General features: G+C 32.8%; 1 protein-coding gene across 1 annotated transcript in view; it reads left to right on the plus strand.

Moving 5' to 3' along the window:
- Nucleotides 1–24,676, plus strand: part of ATRNL1 (attractin like 1) — a 723,131-nt gene that overhangs the window by 89,745 nt on the left and 608,710 nt on the right. The window contains exon 8 of the mRNA XM_034663626.1: nucleotides 817–1,000. Coding sequence (XP_034519517.1) covers nucleotides 817–1,000 — 184 coding nt within the window. The remainder of the gene's footprint in view (nucleotides 1–816; nucleotides 1,001–24,676) is intronic.

Here is a 24,676-nt window from a genome sequence, read left to right on the forward strand (position 1 = left end):
GGGGATCACCCAGAAATCTGGAAGCTGCTACACACCCAGGCTGAAGCCTATGACCACATTTGTCATGAACTACTCTAGATGCCACTGCTGCCACTGAGCAGGCACTACCCCTGCTGCTGTTGCTATAAAGTCATCACTGCTGTTATCCACTGTAGTCCCCTGCCTATTCCTGCTGCTAGAGATGAAGGTAGAATGTCTTTGTTACTTTCACCTTCTAATCTCTCACCAGGACTCCCCTTGGTGGAACCTGTTAGTTAATACAGTTGTCAAGGGAGTGTTGAAAATTTAGTGCTTAGGTTTTCATCAACATTTAGTGTTTAGGTTTTCATTCTACCCTATAGGAGGGAAAGTGGGGCTCAAAACCAAGAGATGAAGGACCAGCACAGGGCTAAAAATTGCTAAGGGTGGGGATCATATCTTTTTTAATCTTTGCTATATCAGTGACTAATTCAGAGCTTGTCTTGTAGTAGGCTTTCATAAACTATTTGTTAGTCTTTTTTTCAGGGTTATTTACAAATACAGAAATGTATTGAGAATAAAGTTTTCCTTGTTCTGTTGCACATCCCAAATTTGACATTTTCAATATTTCGGAGTTTAATCTACAGAAAGACCAGTCTTACTCAACTTCAGTCTCTAACATCTAACATAGTAACTAGCATATATTTAATAATTGTTTTTCGATTAAATGAATATTAATTTTACTTAATTTACTCATAAAATGTGCTATTAGAATTTACTTATTGGTAGTTTGGTGATATATTAGTTATATTTTTAAATACTCCTTGAAGTTCATGATTTATCTTCTTTCTCTTACAGCATCAAACACTTGGCTTGTTCCAGAAACTAAAGGAGCTATTGTTCAAGGTGGATATGGCCATACCAGTGTATATGATGAAATAACAAAGTCCATTTATGTTCATGGAGGCTATAAAGCATTACCAGGCAATAAATATGGATTAGTAGATGATCTTTATAAGTATGAAGTTAACACTAAGACTTGGTGAGTAAATTGGGTAAAAGTATGATGAGAAACTTTGTCACTGTTATATTTTATATTCCTATAATAGTGGTGCTTATTAAATATCTTCAGGGAAACACTTGTCCTTTTTNTTTTTTTTTTTTTTTTTTTTTTTTTTTTTTTAAAGATTTTATTTATTTATTTGACAGAGATAGAGACAGCCAGAGAGAGAGGGAACACAAGCAGGGGGAGTGGGAGAGGAAGAAGCAGGCTCGTAGCAGAGGAGCCTGATGTGGGGCTCGATCCCATAACGCCGGGATCACGCCCTGAGCCGAAGGCAGATGCTTAACCGCTGTGCCACCCAGGCGCCCCTCAGGGAAACATTCTTGTCCTTTTCNAAACATTCTTGTCCTTTTTCCCTATTTATTTCAACTAATGAAATTCTCTTGTACAGCAAAGGCAAAAAATAATACATTTTCTATGTATTCATTATCACTTTAAGTGATTGACTTTAAAAAGTTTTCTGATTACATGGATATACTTATTCTCTGTGCATTACTTTTAAGTGCTGATCTCATGTTCAATTCAGATGAGCAAGTTTGCTTACCAGTGAAACTTTGAGTTTTGATATTTTCTACTCTGTGATTTTTCTTTGCATTCATATTTTAATGTCATTTTAAATTTTAAAAGCATTTCTTCAGTTTCATCATCTAATTTCCTATGAAATGCAAAACTTGTGGATTTAAGTGGATTTTTGTTGTTATAAACAGTGTTACGTTATGCATCTTGTGCTGGTTTTCTTGTGTAGATAGGCAAGAGTTTTTGTAGGGCTTATACTTAAAAGTGAAATTGTTGTGTCTGAGGATATTTACATCCTCAGCTTTACTACATGTTGCCCAGTTGCACTCCAAGTCACTGTGGTAATGTATAGTTCCACCAGCTAGGTGTGAATGTCCTTGTTTCTTCATATTACTACCAACATTGGTAATTGTGAGGCTGTTTTCCTTCTGCACTTGCAATTGATTTGCGTGGTATCTTAATGATATTTATTGTGCTTACCCAGGTTACTACTGTGACTAGGTATCTTTTTATGTGTTCATTTGCCACTTGTGTTTCCTATTTAGTGAATTGCCTATTTATAACCATAATGTTCTCTTTATGTTTGAAATATTATTAATTTTTCACTTATTTTTTCTATATATATGAGTTTTAAAATAGAATTTTTGTTGTAGTCAAATATTTACCTTTGTAAAACTTGGGAAATGATTCTGTTGTTGTTTTAAGACATTACACATTCCTTTAAACTCTTATCATGAAATTACTTTATGCATTTGAATAAAATACAGTTTTTAACCAAATTTTGATTTGTTCTACCCCCTTCACTTTCAAACATACATTCTAATTTTTATTTTATTTGAAAAAGAAGGATGGAGTTAAAAAAAAGATAAGACTTTTCCTTTGGATAATTTGGTAATTTTTATTATTTTTTGTCTATCAATACATTATTATTTATATTTTTATATATATTAAAACCAATAAATCACTTTTTTCTTTTATATAATTTATGCATTGCATTATATTTTCTATTTTAACATTTCTAACTTTTCCTCTTTGACTTTTTGTTCTGATAGCAAGAGGAATTGTGATTTAGTGATTAAGCCACTATCGATCTGCTTAACATATTTTTTGATGTGAAAGGATAAGAGATCTATGGGTATTATTTGAATGAAGTAAAAATGAGAGTTACTTGTTGCTCACCACTTGAATGGGATTTGCTCAGATTTTAACAAGTTTTCCTTTTTGAAAATTTCCCATAGTGAACATTTGCATAGAAGGAAGTAATTATCAATCTTGGGAATTTTAGTATTTGTACAAATAACATTGGATACTTATCCCTTGGGAGAATTTATTAAAATAATTTGTAAGTTATTTTTAGTACCTTATTAGAAATACATTATAGATGCATGTGATACTTTAATGTTTTATGGGTTTCTGTGTTTTTAAAAAATATCAGTAAAATTATTAGTGAGTACTAAAATATTTTTCTATTCTTAAAGTTTTGATATTTCTTGTTAGCTTAATTTCAAAGTTTGCTATCATATATATTGATTAAAGTATGTATCAGGTTTATTTGTCAAATGTGATGTAATTTTAAAATGTCACTAATATATATCCATTGTACAGATTGATTTTAGGTTTTTACCACCTCAGAACTGGTTTTATTTTTTAATAGATGTAGTTTAGTAGATAGGCTACTTTTTGTAAGTATTAGTAAATGCATGTTTGGAGGAATTCTTTTTCATTGGTGTAATGTATTATTTTGAAATATTATTTCCACTGAGAAAAATGAGGAATTACATCTTTTTAGGCATCTGAGAACTATCAAGGCAGTGAGAATCTGTGGGTCAAGATCTAGGATAGGTGAAATGTCAAGGGAGGTAAAATTGGCATTTTGTGAAATGATTTTCTTTAGATGATAATAAGTCCTGAAAGCTGTCTAAGAAACTGAGCAGAGCTATTGTCAATTAATATGGAGGACCAAAATTGGATTTTGAAGTGTGCTAAGGAAGATGGACTTTGCTACATACTTAAATATTTGTTTTACTCCCTGAAGTTCTAAGCCTACTAGTGTGGATAAGTCCACTTTGAATCATTGGATTATGGTGATCTGCCCATAGACTAAGTAGCTGGCTGAACAAAAGTAAATCCTCTCTTGAGGAAGATAGTATCACACAGAGCCTCACATTATTTCTTCAAAAAACATATGCAATATTTGATACAAAATATAACAGTGGGTAAGTCTTAGAGAAAGACAACGTACAAAAAAATAGCCATTAGAAACGTAGCTATAGGATAATGGTGTTTTCAGACAGAAACTTTAAAATGCAAGGTTGAAAATATTAGGAGACAAGTGGAAATTTTCACTAAAGAATCAGATGGAAATTATAGAATGAAGACTACATTACATGAATTAAGAATTCCTTAGATGGGTTTAACAACAGGTTAGACACAGCTGAGGAGGGAATTAATGAAATGGAAGATAGATCAGAATGAAATACCCATACCGAAATAAAGAAAAAGACGGGTGAAAAATAAAACAGGGAAGGAAATTTAAGGGACCTGTAGAAATGGTCTAACATACATGTAATTGGAGTCCGGAGGAAGAAAAGTAAGAAAATAATGTAGAGCACTATTTAAAGTCTTAATGACTGAGAATTTTCAAAAGTGACAAAAATCATCAAGCTACAAATTAGAGAACTTCCATGAGCATCAAGGGGAATAACTAAAAAGAAACTTATACTTAGAAATATCGTGGTAAAACTAATGAAAATCCAAACATGAAGAGAAAAATTTAAAAGTAGCCAAAGGGGAAAAAGTCATACTCTCTTTAAAGGAGCAACATTAAGACTGACAATTTCTTTCTTTCTTTCTTTTTTTCTTTCTTTCTTTCTTTCTTTCTTTCTTTCTTTCTTTCTTTCTTTCTTTTTCTTTTCCTTTCTTTCTTTCTTTCTTTCTTTCTTTCTTTCTTTCTTTCTTTCTTTCTTTCTTTCTTTCTTTCTTTCTTTCTTCTTTCTCCTTCCTTCCTTCCTTCCTTCCTTCCTTCCTTCCTTCCTTCTCGTTCTCTTTCTTTCTTTCTTTCTTTCTTTCTTTCTTTCTTTCTTCTTTCTCCTTCCTTCCTTCCTTCCTTCCTTCCTTCCTTCCTTCCTTCTTGTTCTCTTTCTTTCTTTCTCTCTTTCTTTCTTTCTTTCTTTCTTTCTTTCTTTCTTTCTTCTTTCTGATTTTATTTATTTGGGAGAGAGAGAGAGCATGAATGAGCATGAGTGGGGCAGGGGACAGAGGGAGAGGGAGAAGCATGCTCCTCTTGCTGAGCGGAAAACCTGATGTGGGGCTCTATCGCAGGACCCTGGGATTGTGACCTGAGCCAAAGGCAGATGCTTAACCAACTGAGCCACCTAGGTGCCCCTAGACTGGCAATTGATTTTTTTTTTTTTAAAGATTTTATTTCTTTATTCAACAGAGATAGAGACAGCCAGCTAGAGAGGGAACACAAGCAGGGGGAGTGGGAGAGGAAGAAGCAGGCTCATAGCGGAAGAGCCTGATGTGGGGGCTCGATCCCACAACGCCGGGATCACGCCCTGAGCTGAAGGCAGACGCTTAACCGCTGTGCCACCCAGGCGCCCCATGGCAACTGATTTTTTAAATGAAAAAATGAAATCTAGAAAACACACTATTCAAATTGCTGAAAGGAAATAATCATCAACCTAAAATTTTGCACCCAGTGAAATATCTTTAAAAAATGAAAGCAAAATAAGGATATTTTTCAGAAAAACAAGAAGTAAAAGAATTTGTCAAGAGCAGGCCTCCAATAAAGGAGATACTAAATAAAGGAAATGCTATTGAAGTAAAAGAATAATGTTCCCAGATATGGAAGGAACAGAGAACATAAGAGAAAATTGAAGTAATTATTTATTATATTACACTATAAAAGTAATAGAGGCTTACATGTAGGATATAAAATTTGAATGCATGGTAATAACAGCTTATAGGTCAGGAAATGATGTAAATGATGTTCAAAATACTAAGGTTTTTGTTACATGTGGGAATTGATAAGAGAAACTATAGTAGGCATTAATAACTAAGGATTTATATTATAATCATTAGGCAACAAAAATAAAAGTAGAACTTCATATTTAATAAGCTAATAGAAGGGAAAGTAAGAATACTACACGGTGATTTGGAAGAAGACAGGAGAGGAATGGAAATGGACAAAGTCTAGTTGGGATACATATAAAGGAAGTAGGAAGTTTATTTAACTCCAAATATGTTAATAATTACACTAAATGAATGGAAGTAAATATACCAAATTACACGAAATGTAAATGGCTGAATATTTCAATCAAAAGCTAAGGATTTTTTATACTTGGTATAAAGCAAAACCTAGCCATATGCTGCTTAGAAAATATACAAAGGACTAAAAATATTTGGAAAAATTGAAAGTAAAAGAAAGGAAAAAGGATATACAATTGCTAAACAAAAGAAAGTTGGTATAGCTTTATTAATACCAGACAGATAAGAATTTAAGTCAGGCATCTACTTGGAAGATATAACAGCAAATTTATATGTACCTTATCATATGTGTTAAGTAAAGCAAAAAAAAAATGACAGAATAAAAGGGAACAAATTATATTGGGATGTTTTTAATCCAATTGTTTTGGAACTGACAGCATAAGGAGACAAAAAACAAAAAACAGCCTAATAATTTTGTATTCTTCAGTATTTGAGAGCATATTATTTTATGACTGCAGAATATACACTGTTTTCAAGTACATATGGAACATTTTCCAAAATTTACCATATGTTGTGTTTTGATGCAAGTCTCAACAAATTTAAAAAGATTCAAATTATACAAAATAATTGATCACAACAAAATGAGCAGAAAAGTAACTAGAAAAACCCTAAGATGTCTGGAATTAATAAATTCCTTAAAACTAATTGGTCAAAGAAATTATACTAAAAATTAGAGAATATTTTGTACTGAATGATGACAGATCAAAATGTGTATGATGCCACCAAGAGGGACATTTATAACTTTAAGTGCATTTATTAGAAAAGATTTTTTAAAAGCCTGATAATGAGTGGTATAAACATAATCTCAAGAAATTAGAAAAAGGATGGCAGATTCCAAAAGAAGAATAAATAAAGATAAGAAAAAGGAAGAGAATATGAGATAACACAAATTAACGAAATAGAAAAGAAACATGATAAAGATGATCCCATATAGTTACCAAAAATCAACAAAGCTGGTTGTTTGGAAAATGGTAACTTAAAAGCAATACAATTTATGTTACCATAAAAAAATTAACACCTGTGGAGTGAATGCAGTGACATGTATGAGGGAACTTTACACAGAAAATTATAAAACCTTATTTAAGTGAGAAATAAATAAGATATAAATAAATGGAGGATACATTATGATAATTGTAAGAAAAATTGAATAGTGTAGAGATGTCTTTTTTTTTTTTTTTAGATTTTATTTATTTGAGAAAGACCATGTGTGAATGAGTGGGGAAAAGGGGCAGAGGGAGAGGGAGAGAGACAAGCAGACTCTCTGCTGAGCAGGGAGCTGGATGTGGGGCTTGATCCCAGGACTCCGAGATCATGACCTGAGCCAAAGGCAGACACTTAAACCACCCGAGCCACCCAGTCACCCCTGTAGAGATGTCTGTTTTGCTCAAATTGATCTGTAAATTTAATGTAATCCCAAACAAAATTACAGCAAGTATTTTTTTAGAAGTTGACATGCATGTTCTAAAATTTATATGAAAATGCAAATGACCAACCATAGCCAAAACAAAGTTAAAGAAGAACAAAGCTAGAGGATTCTCTATTAGATTTCATGAATTTGAAGCTATAGTAATTAAGTGTTGTTGCAAAAATAGGGGAGTAGACCAATGTAGCAAATAGGAGTTCCACAGGCAGACCTACGCATTTGTGGACATTTAATGACAAAGTTGAACTATAGAGCTGTTTTTATGATGAATTATCGTGGACCAATAAGATATACAATAGAAAAAAATGAATATTGGGCCCTACTTCACACCATACACAAAAACCAGTTTCAGATCAGTTGTGGATCCAAATATAGAAGGTAAAATAATGAGTATTGTACAAGATGACACAGGCAGATATCTTTATATTATTGGTAAAGAAAGACTTGTAAGGTAGATTTAAATACTTTCTTTCTTACTTTTTTTTTTTTTAAGATTTTATTTATTTGAAAGAGAGAGAGCACAAGCAGGGGAGCAGCAGGCTCCCTGCTGAGCAAGGAGCCTGAAGTGGGGCTCGATTCCAGGACCCTGGGATCATGACCTGATCCAAAGGCAGACACTTAACCAATTAAGTCACCCAGGTGCCCCTTAAATACTTATTATTTAAATGCTATTAATAAATGAGGAGTGATAAACTGAACTATATATGTTTAAAAATAATCTAAAAATAAGTGAAAAGGCAAGCTGCAGGAAGCCAACAAAGGACTCTCCCTGAAAATATAGGGAAGCACTACAAACCAATAAGAAAATGTCAGATAACTCAATAGAAAATGTGTAAGAGTCTTGAACAGGTACTTCACAAAAACAGATATTTGGATGGCCAAAATACACATTAGAAGGTGCTCAACTTTATCAATCACTAGGACAATTTAAATTAAGACAACATTGACATACCATCACAGTTCCACCTACATGGCTAAAATTTAAATTTACCAGACTGCTTATATCAAACGTGTATAAACTGGTTTGAAGTACTCTGAAAAAATCTTTTGACAGTTTCTGCTAAATATGAATACACTGGCACTCATAACGTATGAATCCTCTGAAATAGTTATTCTAGTTATATATCCAACAAATGCACATATGTGTGCACTGTAGTCATATAGAATAGTATTCACGACAGCTTATTTATAATAATCAGTAATCAGAAACATGTGAAATATCTGTCATCAGTTCAAATGGATAAGTTATATATTCTTACAATGGATGTTATGCAATAATGAAAACGAAAACATCGTCTCTGTATGCATCCATGCAGTTGTATCACACCAAAATAATGTTGACCAAAAGAAGTCAGACACAGAAGAATATAATTCCACTTAAATGAAGTTTAGCACCGAGAAAAATTAATCTGTGGTTTTAGAAGTTATAACAGGGATTGTTTTAGGCTAGACAGAATTGAGTAGTGATTGGGATGAGCCTCAGGGAAGCTTCTGGAGTGGTTACTTTGTGTTCACTTTGTGATAACTCACTGAACTATATACCCTTAAAATATGTATACTTTTTGGTATATATATTACATGTCATAAAAGTTTATTTAAAAATAGAAATTTGTATTTGATATGACTTTGTAGGTTTAATATTATATGCTTATGGTTTATAATAATTGGAATAATGAAAGAGGGTTAATTTTTTAAAAAATTTATTTATTTGTCAGAGAGAGAGAGAGAGCAAAAGCAGGGGGAGTGGCAGGCAGAGGGAGAAGCAGGCTCCCCACTGAGCGAGGAGCCTGATGTGGGACTTGATCCCAGGACCCTGGGATCATGACCTGAGTCAAAGGCAGACACTTAACAACCAACTGAGCCACCCAAGTGTCCCAAGAGGGTCAATTTTTAATATATAGTTACAAAATTCATTTTTTGGCCATTGTTAGAAAAGGATTGAGACATAAAAGTTCTGACCCAAAGCCATTGCTGCTACCCCACTACTTCAGGACTAGTTGAGTCTGGTTTCTTGATATTTAAAGAATAAAGGAGAACAAACATCCTATATTTATAGGAATTCCCATTTCTCAAAAATGATTCCTTTTATATTGCTAGAATGTACTATTAATTGTTATCATCATTTAAGAGATTTAAAACTTTGCTGTAATGATTGTGGGTCCCAGGGCCATTGTGGTCTTGATTTCTTAACATTCTTTGTACATACGTGTTTGTAGAACTTACAGTAGGAGGCTTTTTCTGTGATAGTGAAAACCTCAGATTTTCTACACCTTTTATTGAGGTCCTTTTCTCTGTTGCTGTGTTCTTTTAACCTGTGAAAAAGCCCAATAAGTTTTAACACATAAGGAACATATTAAACCTTATCATTTACAACTTACAGCTGTAATGATCAACTAAGTAATTTTTTTTCATCTTTTTCAAGTGGAGGAGAACAGATTTCAGCTATACTTCTAGAAATATTAAAAAGTTAAGTACAAGTTGAATGATAATGCTTCTGTGGTACTATATTAATTCCGTACTTTAAAAAATCTTTGAAATTACATTTACCAAAAATGTGTTTTTATAATGATGCTATGTCTGATTACATAAAATTAGTTCTTTTATATTCTTAAATATGATATGATGGGAGTTATTTTTATATTGAAGGATCCAAAGCTATTTTATTAAATTATTGAGTTTTTGTGATTTCTCTAAAATTTTAGCTGTCAGGCTTTAGAAGGTGATACAGGACAATTTTATAAATGTTATTAGTTAACTTACATTTTAGTAAATACTGATGAACATGGTATTCATGGTGTTTATCCTTGCTTATTTCTCTTCATGATGAGTGTCGGAAATCTTTTCAACAAAATTGTTGACTCTGTATCAAGTACTGTGTTGGGAATAATTTTAAGAAGTTCTCAGTAAGGAAGACAGATAATTTAAAATTTTATGGTTCATGTGTATTTGGGAAGTAATAGAAATACATATATTTATAAAGAAGTAGTACAGCAGATATATTAAAATGAACAAAATATATAGGCAAAAAAGATTATTGTCTTTATAAACATCATGATATGTTATGGGATTTGGAATTTTGCAAAGTATGATTAAAATCACATGTTGATAATTTGAAGAAATACTTATCTCTGTAGCTCTACCTTTTCAAGTAATTATGAGATGTGTAGTTCTTACTTTTTTCCTAGTACTCTTTTATAAACTGGGAAATATTGCATATGGTATCTGAAAGCATACACTTATAGTTTTAGAGTAATAATGAGGTAAACACCTTATCTGCCTGAGCTACATAAGAGGACATTACAATACCCCCATCATGTGTGACTCCATGATGGCATTTCTTTCATTATCCCTGAAAGAGAGAACCATTATTCTTAATATTGTGTTAATTATTTCCTTGCTTTCCATTTTTTTATATGTGTTTGGAAGCAGACTACTCATTTAGTTTGTTTTTGAATTTTGCATCTATTGTTAAACATTGTATGCTTTCCTTACAGATCTTTTTAAAAATCAAATTTATGTGTTAGAGATATATTTTAATGGAGGGAGGTAGATAATAAAAATGGAAATAAATAAAATGTATTTAAATGGTAATAAGTGCTATGGAGGAAACAGAAAGCATGGAAAGAGATGAGTTTTAGGTTGCTACATTTAAATAGGGTAGTGAGAGAAGACATCTCCAAGACCATATGTGAGGAAAGACCCAAAAGAGGTTAGAGACGGAGCCATGCCAGAATCTGAGGGGCAATTGGAAAGGTAGTACAAAAACCTTGAAATGGGAATATGCTTATCATTTGGAATAGCATGGTGGCCAGAATAGCTGGAGCAGAAGGTCTTAGAGTGGGTTGGGTGAAATGGTAGAAAATGACCTTAAAGTGGTAATTGGGAACACTGTCATGGAGAGTCATTGAGCTCAGTGTAAAGATTTTGACTTTTACACCAATATGGGAAGCCATTGAAGGGTTTTGAATAGAGATGTGAAATGTTCTGCCTTAAGTTTTTATGGGATCACTTTGGTTGCTGTGTTGTGATTATGATGCAAGAGAAGAAGCAAGAACACCATTTAGGTGGTTATTGTAATAATCTAAGAAACAGTTGATAGCATCTGGGACCAAGGAAGCAATGTGCGGGTGATGAGGATTGGTTGGATTCTGATATATTTTCAAGGTAGAGCCAAGAGAGATTGCATAGACTAAGGGATTGGAAATAGAGTGGAAGAGAGAATAAGTGAAAGAGGAATTAGGTTTTTGGCTTGAAGACCTGAAAGCATGGAGTTGGCATTAATGGAGATGATGAATTTTGTAAGAGTAAGTTCGGTGTAGAGGAAGATTAGAAGCTCAGAAGCTCAGTGTTAGATGTATTTAATTTGAGATATAGACTACATTTCCTAGTGGATATGTTAAATAGGTGGCTAGATATTGGAGTTTGGGCATCTGTACGCTAATTTTCTGGTTGGTTAAGTAAGGATAAATAATCAGAAGAGGAGACTGAGAATGAGCAGTTAATGAGTCAGCAAGAAGACCAAGGAGGTATGTTTTAGAAGCCATGAGTGTGTTTCAAAGGAGGGAGAAAGTTTGTCACCCATCAGAAGCTGCAGATGGGTGAAATAATAAGAGAATCGGGAAGTGTTCATGGGATCTGGCAAACTGGAGTTTTTTGGTGACCTTGATATAAGTTCCAGTGGAGTGATAGAATGAAATTCTGATCAGCGTGGTTTCTAGTCAGGATGGAAGAGGATTTGTAGAAAAGTACTGGTAAATTTTCTGAGGGGTTTAGTTTTAAGGGAAAGAGAGAAATAGGACAAAGAAATTTTGGGTGAGGAGGTGGGGACAAAGGAGGTTTTTTTTTTTAGTTTGGAGAAATAATTGTTTTTTGGCTTTCAGGAAAGATTAATAAGATGTAGGAAAAACCCCACAAAAAACCAAAAAAACCCAATTATGCCAGAGGGAAGAATTTGCTAGGGGGATATACTTAGAAAATGTAGCAGTGGGATCTGGTGAATAGTGAGGATAACTTTTAGGAGCATGGACATTTTATTAATAGAAATAGGAGAAGAGGCAGGTTATATAAGTCTGGTTGCAAGCAAATGGCTAGAGGTGGTGAGAACTTGTGACGATTTTGATTCTTTTTTAATCTTAATGAAATAGAAAGTGAAGTTATCAGTTGGGAGAGAATGGGGGATATTTAGGAAGGTGGAAGAATGCGCAAAATGGATGAGGGGAAGTGGGAGATACAGGCATTCAGTTATGGGGTGTTTAAGTCCACGGGAATAAAAGGTACAGCATAGGGAATATAGTCAATGGTATTGTAACAGTGTTGTTCAGTGACAAATGATAGCTACACTTGTGGTGAGCATAGCATAAGGTATAGAGCTATTGAATCACTGTATTGTACACCTGAAACTAATGTAACGTTTTGTGTCAATTATACTCAAAAAAAGAATTGGAGATATTTATTAGAGGTTTGAGGTTTGAAGAGAGAAAATGAAGTACGAAATGATCATTTAGGAAGAGTATGGACGTATGGTAGAATTGCTGGCAAAGTTGTAGTCTTGTGTGAGAGACAGTGTGTAAAAATAGATCCTTTTTTATTTTCTGTTCTACTGTGGATGGTATTTGGAATGTACCAAGTTTTGCTATTATGAACGATTACAGTATATATGTTCTTATTTAGTCTTCTCTTGTTTCGTATACAGGTTTCTCTAAGCTATTTCCTTAGTATTATAAATGCTTGGTCATAGGCAATGTCATGCTCAATTTTATCCAACTATACGTCAACATCATTTTACTAATTTATACTCTCACCAGTCATGAATGGGAGTTTCCAGTTCTCTACAATTTCTCCAAAATGTGGTGTTTGAGTTCTAAAATAAATTTTGTTCATATGATGGGTGTGCAATGGCATCCCCCATTTGGTTTTTATTTGAATTTCCCTGATTACTAATGAGGTGGAACATCTTTTCATGTTTATTGTCCCTATATCTCTTCTTCTTTTGTCATATTGGTTGTTTTGTATATCCTTCTTTTTGATATTCATCCTTTGTTAGTTTTATGCTTTGCAAACCTACTCTCTCCCTGATTGTGGATTTTCATTCTGCTCTTCGTATGATGTTGTTTAATGAACGGAACTTCTTAATTTAGAAATGATCAATCTTTTCTTTTATGGGTTGTATTTTGTGTTTTGCACAAATAATACTTCCCTACCTCAATATTTTCTATATTTACTACCATCATTTTATAGTTTTGCCTCTCACATTTAGTTTTAATCCAACTGGGTATGGATCATTTTTTTTTTTTTAATGTGGATATCCAGTTGTCCCAGACCATTCCTTTAATGGCCTGTAATACTACTACATTTTTGTTAGAATTATTGCTAGGTGTTTGATATTTTTTATACTTTTCTAAATGATATCTCTATTAGTTTTCTAAGGCTGAGATAACAAATTACCACAAATTTATTCTCTCACAATTCTGTAGGCTAGATATCAGAATGGAAATTAAGGTGTCAGCTGGGCCATACTTTCTCTGAAGTCTCTGGGGAAAAATCCTTTCTCACCTTTTCCAGCATCTAATAACTCTGGGCAATCCTGGGTGTTCTTTGGTTGTAACTGCATTCATCACTCTAATCTCTGCCTTTGTCTTCCCAATCCCTTCTTTCTGTGTGTGTTTATATGTTTTCACATGACCTTCTTATAAAGATACCAATCACTGGACTTAGGGCCCATTCTAATCTAGTGAGACCTCATTTTACTTAGCTAATTAAATCTGCAAAGACTATTTCCAAATAAGGTCTCATTCTGAGGTTGGAGGTAGACATGAGTTTTGGGGGATGCTGTTCAACCAGTACATCATCTTTTTATTTCTTTTTGGGCTGATATGTGGAGATGCAGTTTTTTATGTTACTTTTACGTCTAACAATTTGCTGTATTTTAGTAACTTATGTGTAGATATTTTTCAGTTTTTTGTAATAGATGATCAGATTATATGCATTTAATGGTAGTTTTGTTTCTTCTTTCCTGGGTCTTACAGCTTTTTATTTTTCTTACCTTATCATTTATCAGCAACAACCTCCAGTTCAATGTTGAATAGAAGTTAACAGGCACCCATTATTAGTTCTGAGCTTTAACAAAATTCTTTTGGTATTTCTCCAGTAAGAATGATGTTCACTGTGGGCTTTGTAGATGTTGTTAAGAAAGAGCCTTTTTTTCCTGGTTTGCTAAGAGTTTGTATCATGAATGAATGGATTTTATCAAAGGTGTTTTGGAGGGATGATTATCTGATTTTCTTACTAAATAATTTACTGTGGGTAATTATTTTAATTATGTTATTATTAACCTAATTTGGGTTAAGTCAAATTTAGTCAATACGTATTACTTCTTTTTTGGCTTGCTAACATTTTGATAAACAATTTTGCACTGATATCAATAGATTTGCATGTGATTTTCTTGCATATTCTTGTCAGCTCTTTGGTGGTAAGTTTATGTGGAGCTCATAAAATGGGTTGGGGACTATTCTTTTTTATACTTTGGAACAGTATATCTAAGACTGGGAGTATCTTTTCGTGAATATTATATGGTGATAACCTTCAAGTCAATCATTAGAAAACAACTTTATGTGTAGAATTTATATACTAAATCCAACATATGTAATGGTTATAAACCTATTTAGATGCTATAGTTAATTCTTGAGTAAGTTTTGATGAGATTATCTATTTTTAGGAATTTATCCAAGAAATCAATATCTTCCGTTAAATTGTTGTAGAAGTGTTCATTGTATTCACTTAGAATCTTCAATATCAGCAGCATTTGTAGTTATGTTCCCTTTTAATTATTTTTAAGCACTATCTGCAACTATGTACTTAACCATCCATTATCTATCATTTATTATTTTTTTCTGAACTAAGAGTGAGTTGTTGACATGAAGCCACTTTAAACCTAAATATTTTTATATGTATTTACTAAAAAGCAAGGACATTCTCTCCCACAACCACAATGTAGTTATCAAATTTAGGAAATAACATTGATAGAATTTACTAATCTGTAGATTTTATTTAACTTTCCCAATGGTCCTTTTATCTTTCATTAAAAAGATCACACTTTTTTATTGCTGAATTTGATTTCTTAATAAATTTTGCATGTGTGTTCACATGTGAAATTGCCTGTGGTTTTTCCTTCTTATATACTATCCTACTTAAGTTTTGATTCTTTTTTTCTTTGCCAGGTTTGGGTATCCTTTCCTGATCCAGGATTATATCTAAGATCACACATGCATTTAGCGATCATGCCTTTTTAGTCTTTTTTAATCTGGGAAAATTTCAGTCTTTCTTTTGAAGAACGTACCCAATATGGGATGTTTCCTCATGATTAGATTCAGGTTTTTAAATTTTTGGTAAAATACCAAAATGTTGTTTCCTTCTACGATTTTTTTAAAACAATTTTTATTGACATAAAAAACTCATGTAACAATATTCTCCATTTTAACCATTTTTGAAGTGTACTGTTCAGTGGTTTTTAATATATTTATAATGTTTTGCAACCATCATTAATGATTCCAGAATATTTCCATCACCCCAAAAGAAATCATATACCTCCCTAAACACTCTTCCTCCATCTCCTGGAAACCACTAATCTACTTTCTGTCTTTAGATTTGCCTATTTTGGGTATATAAAGGGAATATACAATATGTGGCCATTTGTGTCTGGTTTGTTTCACTTAGTGTAATATTTTCAGACTTCATCCACACTGTGGTAATGTTTTAATACTTCATTCTTTTTTATAGCTGAATAATATTTCATTGTATGAATATACCACATATTGTTTATCCACTCATGAGTTGATAGACATTTGGGTTGTTTTCACTTTAGGTTATCATGATTGAGGCTGCTATGAACATTCCTGTAGAGGTTAACTTTTATATATTGGTTAAAGTGGTGGTTAAAATGGTTCCAGTTTTCTCAACTGTAAAGACACAATTTTTCCTTTTTAAATTAATAAACACCTGTGGAGAAATACTTTTAGACTATGTAAGTATTCTGTTTTTTTTTTTTAAGATTTTATTTATTTATTTGACAGAGACAGCCAGTGAGAGAGGGAACACAAGCAGGGGGAGTGGGAGAGGAAGAAGCAGGCTCACAGCGGAGGAGCCTGATGTGGGGCTCGATCCCATAACGCCGGGATCACGCCCTGAGCCGAAGGCAGACGCTTAACCACGGTGCCACCCAGGCGCCCCAAGTATTCTGTTTCTTATTAAATTTTTACTAATACTTTTAGCATCCACTATCATTCTTGTGAGAAATTTATTACCATGACAGTTACTGAATGGTGATATCTAATTTTATTATTCCTTCTAAATTGCCCTGAATTTTTCTTTATTTTGTTAAATGTTTTATAATGAATTGCGATTTTTCTTTATTTTGCTGCTCAAAGTGTGCCATATTTGGCCACTGTGCACTCCTTCCAGCCAGGCTACTGTGTTCTTTAGTTGTGTCCTCATTGTCTTTGCGCACGCCTCCACTTTCTGGCACACATACAAAAAAAATTCTTTTCACATCTTTTTCTTTCCCTGCTGGAATAAGTAATTTCCCTAAGGAACCCACATTCCTTTTAGTGGAGAATAGCGTTTAAAAACCAAGTTTAGGGGTGCCTGGGTGGCACAGCGGTTAAGTGTCTGCCTTCGGCTCAGGGCGTGATCCTGGCGTTACGGGATCGAGCCCCGCATCAGGCTTCTCCGCTATGAGCCTGCTTCTTCCTCTCCCACTCCTCCTGCTTGTGTTCCCTCTCTCGCTGGCTGTCTCTATCTCTGTCAAATAAATTAATAAAATCTTTAAAAAAAAACAAAAAAAAAACCAAGTTTAGGGCACTGGGTTTGTTTATTGCTTTTTTGATGTATTTACAGATCCCCTCAGAAGATAGAGACAGAAAATATGCAAACACACATATCTATATCTATTTATAGAAATAGGTATATATCTATATATCTGTCTGTCTGCCTAAACCCTGTCTGTCTAAACTACATAATGATATAGTACAACATCACAGGATTTATTCTAGCCTTCCTCTCTTCTGCATTTGTAAATCCCTTCTGACAGTGAGAAACCTGGATCAAAAGATAACCTTAATTTCTTTCACTGGAGTTTTATAATTTTTATTATATAGATCTTATACATATTTTACTAGATTTATGCCTATTTTATTTTTTCCTGCTAATAGAAATGGCGTGTGTCTTTAATTTCAAGTATTCATTATTCATTGCTGGTATATAAGAAAGCAGTTGACTTTAGTTTATTAACCCTGTATTCCTCAACGTTGCTATAATCACTTAGTTCCAGGGATTTGCTGTTTGGTTCTTTGGGATTTTCTCCATAGACGCTCATGTCAGTTGTGAGCAAATACAGTTTTATTTATTCCTTTCCATTTTGTGTATCTTTTATTTCCTTTTCTTATCTTATTGCATTGGTTAGGACTTCAAGTACAATGTTGAATAGGGGTGGTTAGAGAATACTTTTTGCGTTGTTCTTTTTCTTAGGAGGAAAACATCTAGTTTCTCACTGTTAAGTCTGATTTTTTTTTTTTTTGGTAGATTTTCTTTATCAAGCTGAGAAAGTTCCCCTCTATTCCTAGTTTACTGAGAGTCTTTATCATGAATAGATGCTGAATTTTGTCAAGTGATATTCTGTATCTGTTGATGTGATCTTATGATTCTTCTTTATCCTCCTGATGTGATAGATCACATCCTTGACCTTCAAATGTTTAATCAGCCTTGCATACCTGGATAAATCCTACCTATTTAATCATTAGATTAAAACTATTTTCAACTTAAATTTCTCTCTAGTAACTGAATATTTTTTCCTTGTTCCATATATTTCCTTTACTATTTACTAGATAGTGTTTATTTTGTAAAAAGAGATCATAGACCACTAGATTTTAAAAGGAAAATGTGCTATATTTTGTTTAAAAACATTCAACTTGAAAGTCCTCTATATTTGACAGTGGTATAATTTTGTATATGTGCTGCTGCAGTAAGCACGACAGTGGTATAATTTTGAATCTATAGATTTCTTTTGTAACCAAAAGGGCTTAGGAGAGAATGGGAGTCAAATTTTTAGATGAAGCCATCTATAGTATTTTATTACGAAAGTCCAATATTCTTTCTTTTACAGCCTTATTGAGATAGAATTCATATACCCGTTTAAAGTATACTATTTTAAATCCACCCATTTAAAGTATACTATTCAATAGTTTTTAGTGTAATTCACTGAGTTGTCCAGTCATCACCACAAATTTAGAACCATTTTATTCCTGCAGAAGGAAACCCTATACTTATTAGTCGTCACTCCTCATTTCCTCTCAAACGCACAGCTCTAGGTAAGCACTATTCTACTTTCTGTCTCTATGGGTTTTTCTTCTGGACTTATAAATGGATGATACAATATGTTGTTTTTTTTTAATAATGGGCTTCTTTAAGCATAAGTGAGAGCATGATTTCATATTGTATGTATCAGCACTTAATTTCTTTCTTTCTTTCTTTCTTTCTTTTTTTTCGTTAAAATATATTCCATTGTATGGATATACACATTTTATTTATCCATTTGTCAGTTGATGGAAATTGGGATTGTTTCTACTTTTGAACTATTGCTAATAATACTTCTATGAACATTTGCATACATGTTTTTGTGTAGAAGTTTGTTTTCATTGCTTTTAGGTATATATCTAGGAGTGGATTTGCCAGCTCTCTGGTTACTCTACATTTAAATTTTTGTGAACTAGCCAGACTGTTTTCCAAAGTGGGTGCACCATTTTACACGCCATACAGCAGTGTATGAGGATTCTAATTTCTCCATATCCTTGCCAACACTTGTTATTGTCAAAGATTTTGATTACAGCTACCCTAGTGGGTATGAAGTGGTATCTCATTATAGTTTTGATTTGCATTGTTATAATGGCTGTTCATATTGAGCATCTTTTCATGTGCTTATTGGCCATTTATATAACTCCCTTGGAGAAATGTCTATTAGGATCCTTTGCCCATTACTTAATTTAATTTTTGTCTGTTTATTATTGAGTTATGAGTCTTTATATATTCTAGGTGTAAATCCTTTATCAATTATATGAGTTGCAAGTATTTCTCCCATTGTGTGTGTTATTTTTCACTTAGTTTACAGTGTCCTTTGAAGCTCAAAATTTTTAAATTTTGATGACGTCCAATTTGTTATATATTTTGTCACTTATGCTTTTGGTGTCATATCTAAGAATCTGTTGCCTAACCCAATGCCAGAAATATTTACTTCTGTATTTTCTTCTATGAGTTTCATACTTTTAGCTCTTAAATGTAGGCATTTTATCCATTATGAGTTAATTTTTGTCTATATTGTGAGAGAGGAGTTCTTTGTTCTTTTTTCATGTAGCTATCCACTTGTCCTAGTAACATTTCTTTCATTTATTTGAATTTATAATTCTTTAAATTGGCTATTATGGTCCCTTGAATTTCCACATGAATTTTAAGATCAGCCTATCAATTTCAAAACAAAACAAAACAAAACAAAACTCTAGCTGGGATTTTTATGGGGAATGAGTTGAATTTATAGATCAAATTGTAGAGTCTGGCCATTTTAACAGCATTTTGTTTTCTAATCCATGAAAATGGGCTATCTTCCATTTATTTAGGCCATTTTCTATTTCTTTCCTTAATATTTTTTTAGTTTTTACAGTATAAGTTTTATACTTGCTTTGCTAAATTTATTCCAAAATATTTTATTCTTTTTGATACTATTGTCAGTTGATTTTTAAATGATTTTTATCTTAGGATTTTGCTTTGGTAGGTATAGAAGTTGGTAGGTATAGAAGTTCAACTGATTTTTGCGTATTGTTCTTTCACCCTACAGACTTGTTAATAAACTTGTTTATTATTTCTAATAATTTTTTGTAGATTCATTAAAATTTCTATATACAAGATCATGTCATCTGCAAATAGTGACAGTTTTACTTCTTTTAATACTGAGAGTTTTACGTCCTTTCTAATCTGGATGCCTTTTATTTCATTTCCTTGCTTCTTTCCCTTTCTATAACCTGTAGTATAATGTTAAATAGAATTGGCAAGAACAGACATCTATGTCTTGTTTCTGGTCTTGGGGGGAAAACAGTTAGTCTTTCACCATTAAGTATCATGTCATATGCTTTTTTTTTTTTTTTAATAGATGTCTTCTATGTTAGATTTCTATGGCTGGTATAACAAGTTACCACACACTTGTGTAGCTTAAAACAATGGAAATGTATTCTCTTACAGATCTGGAGGCCAGAAGTCTAAAATCAAATTGTGAACAGGGCCATGCCACCTCCAGAGGTGCTAGGGAAATTCCTTTCCTTTCCTTTTTCAGCTTTTGGTGGCTGTCAGTATTCCTGGAGTTGTGGATGAATTGTTCTGTTGTCTGCCTCCAAATTCTATTACCTGATACTCTTTTTGTGTGTGTGTGTGTCTTTTATAAGGACGCTTGTCATTGGATTAAAGTTAGCTGCATAATCCAGAATGCTCTCATCTCAAGATCCTTAATTTAATTACATTTACAAAGACACTTTCTCCAAATAAGGTAACATTCACAGGTTCTAGGGATTAAAACATGGATTTATCTTTTGGGGTGGACCATTCAGTCTCTAGCAGGTTGTGGAAGTTCCTTTGTATCCCTATTTTGTTGAGTGTTGTTATCATGAAGAGGTGTTGGCTTTTGTCAAAAACTTCTCCTGTATCTATTGAGATTATCATTTATTTTTTCCTTTATTCTATTAATATGGTGTGTTACATTGATTTTCAGATGTTAAGCCAATTATGAATTCTTGGGATAAACCCCACGTGGTCATGGTGTATAATCTTTTTATATATTACTGGTTTTGATTTTCTAGTATTTTGTGCAGGATTTTTATGTCTCTCTTCTAAAAGAACATTAGTCTGTAATTTTCTTGTGATAGCGTTGGTTTAGGTATCAGACTCACACTTTCTCATAGAATGAGGTAGATACTGTACCATCCTATTTTATATTTTTGAAGAGTTTGTGAAGAATTCACATTACTCTTCTTCAAATATTTGTTAGAATTCACCAGTGAAGCCATCTGACCTTCCTTTTTTTTTTTTTTAAGGAAAGTTTTAAAATTCCTAATTCAATCTCTTTATTTGTTATAGTTCTATTCAGATTTTCTATTTCTTCTTTTCTCAGTTTTGGTAGTTTATATCTTTTGAGGACTTTGTTTATTTCATATTGTTGTTTGTATATAGTTGTTTAGTATTGGCATTATAATCTTACTTATTTCTGTCACATTGGTAGTCATATGCCTTCTTTCTTTTTTATATTTTATTTTTTAAAAAGATTTTCCTTATTTATTTGAGATAGAGAACAAGAGAGAGAGCACGAGCTGGGGGGAGGGGCAGAGAGAGAGGGAGAAGCTCCTTGATAAGCAGAGAGCCTGACCTGGGCTCGATTCCAGGATCTGAGATCATGACCTGAGCCAAAGGCAGATGCTTAGTGAACTGAGCCATCCAGGTGCCCCTCATTCTTGTTTTTAATAATTTGAGTTTTCTGTCTCCTTTTATTCTTGTTCAGTATACCTAAGGGTTTGTCAATTTTTTTTTTTTTTTGGTCTTTTAAAAGAAAGTACTTTTGGCTTCATTGATCCTCTCTATTGTTTTTCCAGTCTATTTTATATTATTTCCTGTTCTAGTCTTTATTATTTTTAAATTCTTTTTGGTATAGGCTTGGTTTGCCCTTTTGTCCAGTCTCTTATGGTTGAAGTTTAAGTTATGGAATTCTCATTTTTTCTTTAAATACATGTATCTGCAAATGTAGATTTCCCTCTAAAAATTGCTTTTGGTGTATTCCATGTTTGTCTTGTCTTCATTTTCATTCATCTCAAAGTATATTCTAAAATGTTTGTGATTTTTTTCTTTGACCCATTTATTATTTTGGACTTTCTGTTTCATTTCCACATATTTGTGATTTTCCCAAATACTTTCTTTTTGTTTTATTTTAATTCCAGTATAGTTAACATTCAGTGTTATATTAGTTTCCGGTGTACTGTATAGTGATTCAACAATTCTATACATCACCTTGTGCTCATCATGACAAATGCACTCCTTAATCGCCAGCATCTATTTATTTATTTATTTATTTATTTATTTTTTAAAGTTTTTATTTATTTATTCGACAGAGATAGAGACAGCCAGCGAGAGAGGGAACACAAGCAGGGGGAGTGGGAGAAGAAGAAGCAGGCTCATAGCTGAGGAGCCTGATGTGGGGTTCGATCCCATAACACCGGGATCATGCCCTGAGCTGAAGGCAGACGCCCAACCGCTGTGCCACCCAGGCGCCCCCGCCAGCATCTATTTAATCCATCCCTTCACACCTCCCTCTCTGGTAGCCAACAGTTTGTTCTCTATAGTTAAGAGTCTTTTTCTTGGTTTGTCTCTTTCTCTCTCTCTTTTTTTCCTTTGCTTGTTTTGTTTCTTAAATTCCACATATGAGTGGAATCATATGGTATTTGTCTTTCTCTGACTTATTTCATTTAGCCTTATACTCTGTAGCTCCATCAATGTCATTGCAAATGGCAAGATTTAATTTTTTATGGCTGAATTATATTCCATTATATACAGATACCACATCTTTATCTGTTCATCTATTGATAGACACTTGGGCTGCTTCTATAATTTGACATTGTGTCCTAAATAATTTCTGTTATTTATTTTTAATATCATTCCATTGTGGTCAGAGAGCATCCTTTGTATGATTTTAAAACTTTTAAATTTATTTAGGCTTATTTTATGACCTAGCATTTTGTCAGTCCTAGAGAATGTTACATGTACACTTGCAAAAAAGAATGTGTATATTGGTGTTGCTGGCTACAGTGTTCTCCATATGTCTATAAGGTCTAGTTGGTTTGTGGTATTATTCAGGTATTCTGTTTCCTTGTTTATCATATAGTTCAGTCCATTTTTGAAAGTGAATATTGAAGTTTGCTACTATTACTGATTTCTGTTCTGTGCATTTTGCCTCATTTTTGGGGGGTTCTGTTGTAAGGTCATATATGTTTATAACTGCCATAGCTTCTTGATGGACTGATTCTTTTATCACTGTGAAATATTACTACTGAGTCTAGGAACATTTTTGTTTTAATGTCTATTTTGTTTGAGGTCATTATAGCTACTCCAGCTTTCTTATCTTTATTGTCTGCATAGCATCTTTCTTTAATCCCTTTTCTTAATATATTTGTACCTTTCAATCTAAAATATGTCTTCTGCAGAGAACATATAGTTGGTAATTGTTCTTTTTTTTTTAATCCTGCCTCATAGTCTCTCATTTGTTATTTGTTTTTGTTACTCTTTTTTATTTCTCTTTTTGCATTAAGTAAATATTTTCTTGTGTAACATTTTAATGCTTTAATAGTTTTTTAAAAAATACAGTCATTTTAGTTACTTTTTAGTGTTGGTTCTAGTGCTTATCATCCATAACTTATTAGAATATCTTTCAGAGTTACCCTAACTTCACTCCAATGAAATATTAAATGTTACTCTTACAGAACTCTATTCCCTTTTTCACCTATTTTTTGTAGCATTATAATTGTATACAATATCTCAGAATAGAAAGAAGAGCAAATATATATTCTTATGTAAATTTGTTATTGAATATTTTTGCATGCTTCTTTTTCATTTGTTCCTGTTGATTTGCATTAATATTTGGCATCTTCAACATAATTTTGCTTTCATCTGCCACTTTGTGCTGTTATTGCCAAATATATTGCATTTCTATATGTTATAGGTCCAACAATACGATTGTATATGTATTGTTTTATAATAATTGTTTTTCAAATTTATTAGGAAAAGAAAGAAGAAATATGTCTTTATCTTGTTTATTTTTGAGAGATAGTTTTATAAATACAAGATTCTTGGTTGACATTTTTTTCCAGATTTCTTGAGCTTTAATTGACAGATAAAAATTGTGTATATTTAAGGTATATATGTGATGTTTTGATACACATACACATTGGGAAATGATTACCATAGTCAAATTAATTAACATATTCATCATCTTACATAGTTCCTGTTTTTTTTTTTTTTTTTTTTTGGTGTGTATGGTGAGAATACTTGTGATGCACTGTCTTAGTAAATTTCAAGTACAATCTTATTAACTGTAGTAACCATGCTGTACATTAGATCTCCAGAGCTTATTTATCCTGCATACCTGAAACTTTATATGCTTTGACCTACATCTCCTCTTTTCCCCCATTCTCAGCCCTTGCAAACCACCATTTTACTCTCTGCTTTTTTGAGTTTGACTTTTTTAGATTCCACATATAAGTGAGATTATGCAGTATTTGTCTTTCTGTGTCTGGCTTATTTCACTTAGCATAATATTCTCCAGATTCATCTATGTTGTTGTAAATGGCAGGATTTCTTCCTCTTAAAAAGCTGAA

This window comes from Ailuropoda melanoleuca, chromosome 6 (assembly GCF_002007445.2).
Source record: "Ailuropoda melanoleuca isolate Jingjing chromosome 6, ASM200744v2, whole genome shotgun sequence".
Lineage (NCBI taxonomy): Eukaryota > Metazoa > Chordata > Mammalia > Carnivora > Ursidae > Ailuropoda > Ailuropoda melanoleuca.